We start from the raw sequence: 11,999 nt of genomic DNA, 5'->3' as shown, positions 1-11,999 counted from the left end.
GTTCTCAGATCTAAAAAGTATCCCATCCAAGCTGCTATGAAGAAAATTAACTCTGTCACAGCCAAAACCAGTACAATCCCTTGTGCAAAATGTGTAATAACAACTGCATCTCTAGGTGTCTAAAATACATACTTAGCCCACAGAGACATTTAACAAACTTTGCCTTACGCCTCACTACCTTGTTTTGGGCTGGTTGCCATGACGAATGTACTTTGGTGTCACCTTCACAGTAACTGCACCACATACAGCATCAGGGAAGGAAGAAAGAACCTCATTAGGACCAGAGATGCACAGTGATTTCTCATTTTCCAGCTACTGGGGATGCACATGAGACAAGATAGGGTCAGAAAGAGCAGACCTCGTGGCTGCAGTGATGCCCAGGAGAGAAGGATCTGGCCACTGCGACTGATTTGGGATATCCTGTCTCTAGCCATCATAGCATGCTCCACATCCAACAGATCTCTTGGATATTCATGCAGGGAGGCCAGTGCATGGACACAGGGGCCAGCCTCACAGGAGAAAACATGTTCCTCGTTAAATCCTGAGGACAAGAGGATACAGATACATGCTACAGCAGCATCGAGGCTCTCACACAACACTGCTTCATGGGCAGACAACACTCCAGCAGACTCACCAAAACCTCTGTCAGGAACTGTACGGTGTACTGTGCAATGGTGTTACACTTACCCAACGTACAGCTGCTGGGTCCCAAACAAGACAGCTGGCTGCAGGGGTGAAACCAGATCCAGGACCCCAAAGTGTGTTGGCAACATGGTTGGCAATGCAGGTGTAACACCAGAGCAGTGCTCATGGGGGCCCATCCCTGTCCACACTGCTCAGTAGGCTGGGATGGGCTTTTTTACAAAGGCAGGGAATTAAATCATAGTGCCAGCCATAGACAAATGCTGGCACTTCTCAGCTCTGCATGGTGAAACCTTTATGGGGAGTCAGACAGCTGCACACCCTTCCTTTAGCTTAGACATGGTAACAACAGCCCCACTGAGGCAAAACCAGCTCTACAAATCACATCAAGGACCTGCTGTGAACTACAGACCATTAATCTGGAGCATCTCTCTTGCTAACAGTATGTCTGCCTGCCCTCTCAGTTGTTACAAAACACCTCGCCTGAAAGCAAATAACGGAGTCTGTCTAGTATTTTTAAATAGACACACACACCAGTTATTGCCTGAAAATGCAAACACAGGTAAGGGAAACAGGCTTCCCAGTAATAAGGGTAGTAGAAGTCTCGAAATTATACCCTATTTGAAGGGTACTGAGGACTATGAACAAAATTTACTGATGAACAGCATTTATATAGGACTAGAATATATATTTTTTTCTTGAAGTAAATTCTTATAGTTACCTTCAAGAGATGTTTATTTTCTGACATGAATTTAGCCAATGCAGCTGTTTTCATTGTATTTATCTTCAGGTTTGAAGGAAATTTGGCATTACAGTAAGCCTTAGAAAAGCACAGAAAGAATCATGTCAGTATTTGTGATTCTTTTTGATAAATTATGATATATTCAGCACTCCAGTCATGCTGCTCAGTACTGTCATATTGATTGGTAAATCAATAGTTCAGTGAATACGTGGTTGGAAAATCTGATTTCTGAATTTAGTGTCTAAGCAATCATCTCTAGCTGTATTTTGGCATGACCCTCTTCACTGTTTGAGTGGTTCCAAAATTTAATGCTCCTTTCTGTGGTGGTCATATAGAAGGAACTGCACAGAATTGCAAATTCATTCCAAGCTGGGCTGGACCCAACTGCATAAGGCAACATCTCCAACAAGTTTTAGTCAGCTTCAGAAGGAGATTCAGCCCTGTGCTCTTCTACCCTTGTGATTAAGGTACAATTTCACTTACCTTTTTTTCCCCTTCCCAGCAGCTCTCATGCAGGCTACAGCTGCACTGTCATGAGGAACTGGACAAAGGAGTCACGTGGGTAAGTCCTGAATACAGGATGGGCAGAGTTGAGGCCAGGAAAGTTGCAGAAGGCAGAGAGCAGTGAAAATACATGCAAAGAAAACAAAGGAATAATCTACATAGTGGGTTCAGGAGACTTCAGAATGTGAAAAAAAAGCAAACAGGTAACATGAACTGTGCTTAAAGCTTCTCAGACAGCCAAACACTCTTCCAAGAAGTGTGGCTGAGGTGCACCTGGAGCTCACATGATAGGATGGCTCAGTCAGTGTACCTCTTGCAACTAAAAAAAGAGAGAAGCAAGCTTCTGACTCAGTGTGGGGACACGTCAGGCTCACGTACACCTAAGCATGAGCCATCTCCTGGGCAGAATCTGATTGCACACTTCCTTCTTCTTCTGAGAACACAAGCGCTGAAAAAGAAACTCTTTGTGGAGCAGCAGAGGGGAAATGTTCATGAAGAAGCCTTGGACCTCAAAGCACTAGGAGAGGCAGGCACTGGAGCAGGGATACGTTGCCTCTGTGCTGAGTCCCGGCTCTGTGCCACGATGGAGGCACATCAGGCTAGTTTTTAAGACAATAGGCACTTTCAGAGATCAGTTTGACCCACACTGAAAGAGGTATCTAAGATATTGATAAAATCACTCTCTGGACATGGTTGATCCATCTTCTTTAGCTCTGGAGAAACACAAGCAGCTTACTTGAGGTAGGCACCAGGCATGCATGTGACAGAGGTCTTGGTGCACGCCCTGCTGGTGAGTTGGGTAGGAAGTGACAATTGCCTTCTCATCCCTGCAAGCAGAAGGAGGCTGGACCTTCCAGCTGCAGCATGAAGCCCTGGGGACTCACAAAGGCTGTTCTACATCCTCCACAGCTGGTGGAGGATGGAGAAAAAGGGCACAGATAAAAGCTGCAGCTGCATATCTTTATGGGTATTTGTACACAAACCAGAATTTGTGACCACTGCAATAAATGCATTATTATTATCATTATATTATTACTACTAGTATTATTATTATTTCAGCTGAAATACATTTGAAAACTAAGACCTTGGTGTTAAATGTCCTGGAAATGTTCATGACATAAACCAAATTTCCATGACATAAACCAAATTTCCATGACATAAACCAGTTGTTGCTTCCCAAGACTTGGGGACCTCAGAAAATCTTGTCCTTGCTTAAGTAAGCTAAGGACAGGTTTGCCATTCATTTCAGTGCGACCATTTCATACCAGGAACTTGTTCAGATAATGTCCTGTCCTGAGATATCTCTTCAATAATTACACCTGCACTTATTAAGTTTGTGCATAAATTCTTCTCTGAACTCTGTCCTAGAGCTGTTAGACTCTATAATTACTCCATTATTTATATATTTAAAGCAAATTAATCGAGTTAAACAGCAGTAAGTAAATAAATTTTGTTGCTGTGATTTACAACCAAAACTAAGGAGTTTCACAGCTGGAAAAGTTACAGTCAATGTCAAGATACTGACATAGGGAAATCTGCGTATTTTTATTTCTGGTCACAGTTATATACAGTAGATTCCATAAGAGCTGGAGAAAACCATGTCCTTCAGTAGCCTCCTTTCCAGTGTTTTAGTTCAGTAGAAACCTCATTTTTCATTCTGGCAAAATGCAGAAAGTATTTCTAGACAATAGCGTTGTTTTAAGACTTTCAGAGAGCCAAACAGTGCATTGTACCAACACTCACAGGCATGAAGAAAATAAGATATATAACCTTGGTGCTTTATTTAGTCACAAAGCAAGGACATCCATGTAAGGAACTGCAAATCTTCTATATTTAGCATCAGCCTAACAGGATAATGTGGCTATGGTTTCCTATTCTCAGATAGATGGAGTTTTGCATTGTTTCACTGCAAAGGCCAAGCTCCTTAAATAAGTTGAATCTTGCTGCTTTTGCAAATAAGCTGTCTTAAGGTCATGGGAAAAAACTTCCACTTTTTTCTTTTGGTAGTTCATTATTTTATGCAGGTCTAATACTGTTCTGAGGAAGCCAACACAAATCAGGCTGCTTTCCCTGTTTTAAAGAATGGGTGCTTGTACCATTCTGCAAGACAAAGATGGATTGCAGCCATCTATTACAGCCTCAGTATTTTCCAAGCAATATCCGTTTCATATTACAACTCGTGTTTACAGGAGGCACAACCATTCTATAGAGAAAACATTTAACTTAAAATAGTTCTCTCTGACTTGCCCTAGCAACTAATCTCCAGATCCCACCTGAGGAGAAAACTGAGAGCTTCATGTGATATTAAAATGCAGCAACACTCTAACCAGATGCAGAGTATAAAATGAACATATCCTGAAGTTTTGGTATAGCCTAGCTGTGACCCTGGTCTTAAACTGATCGCCAGTCTTCCACCTGCAAATAATATGGGAGATATTACACTGAATGCATTACATTTTGATGCCAAATTTTCAAAAAGAGTCCACCTCCAATTTCATCTTTTTAAATACACTTGAATATTGCCATCTGTGAATGTGAAGCTGTGAAAGTCTGAATCTGAAATCTTCAGCTGCTCACCAACATACTCGTGAGAAAAAAATGCAATGCTGAGTTTTGGGGATGAGGTTGCAGAAGGTGGTGAAAGCCAGAAGGCAATGAGAAGCCACATGTAGACCAGGCTCAGGGTATTTCCACAGACGGCACCGCAGAGCAGTGCTACATCTGGCTGGAGCTCACCCCTGCATTCCTGCAGAGCCAGCATGTGACAGATCTCCATCTCTGGGGCTGGGAATCAGACACTTCTGCAATTTCAACATATCCCAGAGATATTCGGTTAAGCAGGAGGGAAGTGCTGATAATGGCACACCAGCTAGGTAACTAACACCGAACACTAACATCTCATCATTTGCTCATGAGTCAATTCTACTTTAAAACCACCATTAAATAACCCATCTCTTTAAAAATTAAATAAATAACAAGTATTTCCAAGGGGAAAATAATGTATTGTAAAAATATTAATATTACTGATAACTTTATCCTCATAGAAACATTTGGGGGTTTGTAATTTCTTCTTACTCAGTATTCAAAGGCTCTATTATGGAATCGTTCAAGCCACTGCTTGTAATACAGCATATTAATATATTCATTTTCTCTTTCTAGTAGCAGTTTTCCATCCCAATTTCCTTTATCTGACTTCTGCATGATTTATTCTGATGATAAAATGCCTTCCTCTTTCATATAGTTAATTCATTCATGACTTTTAAAATTCATATAATCACATTAAATATGCTGTCAAGTCAGATTGGTCCCTTCCCCCTCTAGTTGTCAGTAACCCATTTGAACAGAGGCTTCCTTAAATTTCCTTCCCTTTCAACAGTGTTAATTTAATCCAGACCTTTGGTAAGGGTACTTTTAGGAACAATAATCTTTTCACACATGAAAAAGTTCCTTGACACACAGTATTATGCTAATTATCATTAGCTGCATGCTTCTTAGCAATTCTGGTGCCAGTTTACAGTACATACCTATAACAGTGGTGGTACAGTGCCTCAAAATTTTCTGGAACAGCAAAGTTTTCTCAGTGCTGAATGAGGCTCCAGAAGGACAATAACTGTGCTCAAAGCCCAAAGGTTCTATAATCTGCTCTCTCCACAATACATCACAGCTTTTGGTCTCTGCACCAACCCTGCTGTTGCACTTAGTTTACCCTTCGGAAAGATGCTCATCTTTGACACTTTGACTTTATAACCTTAATGGGTGTACAAGCAACAGTCTTTTTGGTAAATTGTCTTAATGGATGCACTGCTTCTAAATCCACTGCTTATTTAGCTAGTTTTGACTTCTAACCTTCAAGTCTTATACAAGGATTATATAAGGTTTTGGACTCTTAAAGCAGCCCAGAAATGTCTACAACCACACTTTGGTGAGTATTTGGTTCTGAAAATACCTACACTCACACAGCACCTTCCTGCTTGACCCAGAACTCTTCCTCCAGACGTAGTTTTGCTTCTGCAGGACCGAAGTCCCGTGGGGGCTCAGACAGATCTCTGCATTGTGCATTGTGAGGATGTCCTTTACCTACTTATTTTTATGGCCAAAAGGGGAAACAAATGTAAATGTGCTGCCCAACCTTCAAATAGTGAAGTCTAGGTTCAAAGCCTTCCTCAGTCTGAGAAAGTTAAATCTTGGTGGCCTACCCGCCATGAAAATGCATTTTCACTCCAACTTGGGCCGAGGATGGGGAAGAACAGGAGAGGGCTAGTCTTTGACAGCTGGTAGTTAAACCACCTCTTCCTCTTAGAACAGTCAAGTTTGGGTTGTAGCTCCAAGACACACGAATAATTAACAGGCTCACCATCAGCTTGTCCTCCAGATGTGTTTTAAAAGAGAGCATTTACACATGGGCTTGGTTCTCTAGGGGAAAAATAAGTAGCTGAAATGAGGATATTCTGGACTCATGGTTAACACTCTGTGTTAGTGGAGGTCTACCCAGGCTCTAGCTCCTTACCATCCTGAGGCAGTAGAAAATGTCAGACACCATCTGGCTGCCCATGTTTTCTACAGTCTTGCCCAACAAAAAGTACCACCTTGTCTGCCTCCCATCTGGGGCTCCTCACCATCCCCATGTAGCACTGAGGAAAGCCAGACAACTCTCACCTGTGTGACTGGAGTTGGCCGTGTGCCTTCTCACTATACGTCTTCTTCATGTAGGTACTGCTCACAGGTCACAGTATAGACAACTTCTAACCTTTGGGCAAAATCAGCACATTGAGCTTTTGTGGCATGTTACTATAATACATTTTCAAAACTTGAACACCTCTTGACCCAGTTTTCTGGAATCTTTCTTACATTCCAACACCTCTTCCAAAACACTGTGGTAACAGCCTCTCAGATCATGTGTACAGCTGTACTTCCTTCCTTACCCCTCTCAGATACTCTGGTCAGTTATTAAGGGTTTTCACTAATTGCCCCAAATACAGTATTGGATTAGAAGTTGTAGGCAGCCATTTCTCACCTCCTTTTTAGGTTGACTTCACACCAGGATGCAGTAAAACTTTAATGAGTATGATAACAGCTAGCCAAATTACAACTTCCACACAAGGTGTGGGGTCATTAACAGGAAGGATGATTTTAAATTGTTTTAGTAGCCAGCTCATGCTAGTTTTTTTATTAGCTCCTTATGCGCCCCAGGTAACTGGCTTGAGAATTGGGATGGCCAGTGGCATGCAGGGGACCGATACAGCTAAAGAAAGAGCATGAGCCACTTCAGGAGATATGTTCCAAGTTCCTCCCCAGGTCTTTTGCCTTTTATTCTCCAATTCAGGTATTACATTTCCACTGGTTTCCACCAGGATTGTGCATGCACCTTGACATGTTCACAGAAGTTCCACGATACAGAGTTTCACAACTGGGACAGGTCCCTACAATCGGGACACCAGGGTGACAAAAACAGATTCTGGAGAATTTCGCACTGAATAGGGTGGAGAGAACATAATTACCACATCGTAGCACTACAATGCCTCATCATAAACATAGAATAGACTAGATCCATTTATCACAAAAATCACAGAAAATAACTGATCAAAGAATATCTCTTGTATGTAAAATATACATTTGTAAGATATCATTTTAATACACCTTTTATACTTATTGATGCTGGGTTTGCAACACTGAAGTTGAAAGGAAAAAAATAAAAAAAACCAAAATAGACTTGCTGCCAGACTTTTATTTCTCATAATACTTATAGTTTGAGGTAACAATGAAAGACTGTGTGCTGTGAACAAAGTCAGTGATGTTTGTCTGCAGTCACATTTCTGCTATCAAAGTGAAAAGTAAACTTAAGACTTGGCATGTACACTAGAAGTCATATAAATATAGGTCATGGCAAACTGAGGACTTATGCAAACCTATTCTGCTCATATTTGTGACCACTGCAAAATATACCATTATTATGACAGAAGTCAAGACAGATGTACTTTACATCACTATCATTATTAAGTGTGTGTCTTTGTATGATCCACAGCACAGCTTACTGCAGGAACCAGGAAGTGGGAACAGGGGTGTGGGTCTTTGCATGGAGCCTTAGCAATGATGACTTGAATTCAGCTTTCCTTGATATAGATAAAAACTGATATTCCATGCACACACGTTTTATTTACAGCTGACTCATCAACAGTGACTAGTCACCCCTTCCTCTGGCAGCAGTAATTACAAGCAGTCTTTAATCTTCTTCAACAAGCTCTACTTCTCATGTAAGTCTCAGTGATCTCCTCAAGGCGCGAGCTGTTTATCAGGGCCCATTCAGCAGCAGCAGTCTCTTTCCAGTACAGTCCTTGGTATGGCTAAATTCCATTGTCCCTTTTTCAGCAGTCAAAAATCCATGATAAATTCTGTACAACACTGTAGTTAATATAACAGCAGCACCAGATATTATATTAATTCTTTTGCTAAAAGCTGTTTGCAATTATCTCTCTATTGACAGTATTTTACCAAAACTATATCAATGTACATCTCTAAATATCAGAAATGTATATTCTGATAAATACATTATTGTACAATAATTCTGACATGCAGGTCATGCTATTGGGCTAGGCTATATACAGAACGTTATATGCTCAACAATAAGTTGTATTTCTTTCTCTGGCAAAGAATAAAACATGACAATCAGGTACTACTCAACAATCTCAAGGATCTCTCAAGATTGTGGTTGTTATGGTCTTTCCCATATAGTTCTAAAACTCTATAGTTTAGGGTATTTTTTCCTCATCAGCCCAGAACATCAAATCTGCCATTGCATTGGTCCTGTTGCATAAACAGAGGTTAATATTGAATGAAAAAGCCACTATAGGAGATACAGTTTCAAAACTGTAACGAATGCTGGTTGCTAGAAGGAAGATTGATGTAATAGGCAAACGGTCAGTACTGTAAAGCCACTACTAAATCCCACTGGAAAAATCTTCAGAGTGCTCACGTGAGTTAGTCTAGACAATACTAACTTGCACTTGAAAAATATATATATTTATTTGTGTCTATACACATAAGTATAGTCCATGGGGAAAAAAAAAATTAAAAAAAAAAACAAAAAGAGAAAAGGAGAAAAATGTCCTTAGTTAACCTTAAAAGATGGGGGCATTTTAACAGTATCTCTGTGCTTTATGGAGACAGATGGAAAATACAGTAGACAGGTTGTAAAACAGACAGACAAACAACATATAGGACAAAGCACCTCAAAAAAGACTGACTGAAGAAATTTTTGAAGCTCATGAGCCAGAGGTATAAGTCTGGTCAAAAATCTGACTCGAGAACTACTCCCCTCTTACAGTAGTACAAAAGAACCCCCAATAGTCTTCTCAATTTTACTTGGCACTCAGCCTCTGAAAAGGTTGAAGAACCCTGGAGCAGAGAAATTACTACAGTACCAAGCAGCACTTGCTAGCTTAAAATTGCAAGTCTGGATGGCGTTTACCTTTCTTGCATGTTTTGTGCCTTCCCCAAGCCATTAAGAAAGAGATCTGGCTTCTGCTTGCGTGTAACCAGTAATGACAACCTCTTTGCAGTTATCTGTGTGCAAACAACCGGAGACATTCAGAACTCTGATACAGCAATCCAGTACCGAAGTAAGTTAATCACAAAATAAAGCCATTTATAAACAGGTAGATTGTTAAAAAATAAAGGAAAAGGTTAAACAAAGAAAAACAATCCCACATGCAGACCAGTTTATCAGTGCTTTCATTTCAGCAGGATGGTACAATGTGAGAACATACATCCAGAGCCCTCTGTGGTCTCCACAGTCAGCAACACTGCTTGTCAGGTGATGGAGACAGGATGGTCCATGCAAATGAGCAGACCCTTCACAGCACACATCTTCAGAATGGATTAGAGTCACAAGAAATGGAAGTTCAATGGAGTGACTGATAATTAGTTGGAAGCACATTATTTTAAGTAATTATCCCTGAAAATATGCTTATTTATTGAATATACTGGCCAACAGCATCCACTAACTGTCCTTTTATTGCCACAGTAAAGCAGGACCATGTAGTAGATAAAAGAAGAATCACTACCTTGGGTAATCTTTAAAAGCCAAGATAAAAATCTTCAGCTACCCAAGTGGCATTTCTTACTACTGACAATTATTATCATACAGAAGCTATACCATATTTGTGGAGCCTATGGTTAACGCTACATTTATTTCCACTATGTGGTAAACAATATCTGAATTAATACTATGTAGCCGATTGATGCCATCTGCTTTACAAGATGGAAGGGATGGGAGACCGAGAGCGCCTTAGAGGACAAGGTGAGCTGTAGGGTGATGTTACTGGAGACAGTCGCAGAGCATTGCCTGTCAAGCCAGCTATGCTGTTTAAGCTTCGAGATTTTTCATAGCCTTGTATGAGAAAATGCACAGACATCAGTCGAATTCAGCCAAAAAAAATAGACAAAGACAAACAATACAATGTAATGTAGTCCAAGGAGCTATCTGTGACTCAGGGAATCTGCCTGCAAAAGAACTCAATGCTGAGATGCATTACTACCAAAAGATAATAATAAATGAAATTGTTTACAAATTGATGCAGCTATTCTTTCCTAGAAAATTAAACAGACTGCTACACAAGAGCTCTGACCTGCTCTCCCACACCCCATCTTGCACTCAGTGCTGCTCTGTTGGCTTCAGCAGGGTTGCATAGAATGCAGGGTAAAGGATCCCAGCAGCGTTATTGGATGAGCTATCTATCTGGCTAAGCATAATCAAAGCCCCATTAAGACAGACTACAAAAATGGTTAGAATTATATAATCTTTGATGAACTCAATTCCTTATAAAGTATATTTTTTCTTTAAAAATAAAGAAAACAAACCCCAGACAAATTGTATACAGTATGTGTAAATCACTTCTGCAGAGGATTGAATGATAATATGCAAAAGCAACTCCATCCTCCAAAATATTAACCCTAAGACTTTGTGTCTAATACTAATGCATAATAAGATAGCATATTAAAGTATAATAAGATAGCAGAGTCTGACATATTTGTAAATGACTCCTGATAGGCAAATTTAAACCACCACATTTGTGCTCCTTCTCCAACTGACTCAAATGAAATAAATATATTAGTCCACATAGGTAAGTAGTAAATAATTACGCATCAAATGAGGCAACCACATAATGCTTCACAATTTGGAGAGAACATTGCACTTGCAGAGATTTCTGTTCAAATACACCGTGAGTTCTAGCTATCTACTTTTTGCTGCATATAGGTTGTTTTTACCTCATAAAGGCTATTCTGTAAAATGACAGAAAAGCACTGCTATTCACTGCATCACTATCTTCATACTCAAGGATCTTCAACAGCACCTGAATCAATCCACTTATGAAGAAAAGGCTCAGTCCTGGAGGACGATGCCAGCATGGAAATACAACGAAGATGGAGCTGGACAGGACCTCACTACTCAAGTACATGGATACTGCTTCACTGCAAGCATAAGTCCCATTGATTTCAATGGCACTACCTATTTGCTTGAAGAGAAGTACGCATCTAAGTATTTGTCAGTTTAAGACATTCAGGAATAAAATGCTTTCAATGAAATACTAAGACTTTTCCCACATCTAAAATGCCAATGATGATACAGCTAAGCATCATACTGGACATTACCAGGCAGAGAGTTGTTAGCAGCTCCAAAACAAAAATCATATTTTATGTTCTCCTCTAATGGCAATTAACATATCTCTTATACAGTGAGAATTGCATACTGTAAAACTATACTTTAAGCAAATGTATAACCGCATGTCTGGTAAAGTGTTCTGCAGTGCTCTCTCCAAATTGCAAGGGCAGGCTAGACTGTGATGCTTCACAGCCTTCTGATACATTCCAAAAACAGCCTCCAGCTTCTGAGTTTCTATCAGCATTTACACAGATTAGAATTATGTCTGAAAGGAGAATCGAGGGGAAGCACAATGCTAGTGTATACAACAAAATAGTCAGGTAGACTTTCATTACACAGAAAGTAGGAAAGTATGCTTTAAAAATATTTTTCCTGCAACTTTTCTAACAATAAAAGCAAAGAACTGATACAGGAAGGTGGTAAAGATGACCAGGAACTCCTAAAAAATAAAAC

The 11,999-nt window shown here is 40.1% G+C and overlaps 1 protein-coding gene across 8 annotated transcripts in view; it reads right to left on the bottom strand.

Annotated features, from left to right (window-relative positions):
* Positions 1–7,161: 7,161 nt before the first annotated feature.
* KCNC2 (potassium voltage-gated channel subfamily C member 2) overlaps positions 7,162–11,999 on the bottom strand; it is a 105,016-nt gene continuing 100,178 nt past the window's right edge. For 4 of the 8 annotated variants that reach the window (XM_061454779.1, XM_061454770.1, XM_061454772.1 and 1 more), the window contains 2 exons: positions 9,354–10,274; positions 8,234–8,287 (listed from right to left, as the gene is read on the bottom strand). In XM_061454779.1, coding sequence (XP_061310763.1) covers positions 10,138–10,274 — 137 coding nt within the window. In that variant the 3' untranslated portion in view covers positions 8,234–8,287; positions 9,354–10,137. Of the gene's footprint in view, positions 8,288–9,353; positions 10,275–11,999 lie in introns of all 8 variants that reach the window. The other 4 variants (XM_061454775.1, XM_061454778.1, XM_061454774.1 and 1 more) reach the window with 2 other exon arrangements.

This window comes from Pezoporus flaviventris, unplaced genomic scaffold (genome assembly GCF_033815535.1).
Source record: "Pezoporus flaviventris isolate CSIRO_AGI_PZ_B2104156 unplaced genomic scaffold, CSIRO_AGI_Pfla_v1 ptg000016l, whole genome shotgun sequence".
NCBI lineage: Eukaryota > Metazoa > Chordata > Aves > Psittaciformes > Psittacidae > Pezoporus > Pezoporus flaviventris.
The sequence above is the reverse complement of the archived record's forward strand: the minus strand, read 5'-3'. Positions and strand labels throughout refer to the sequence as shown.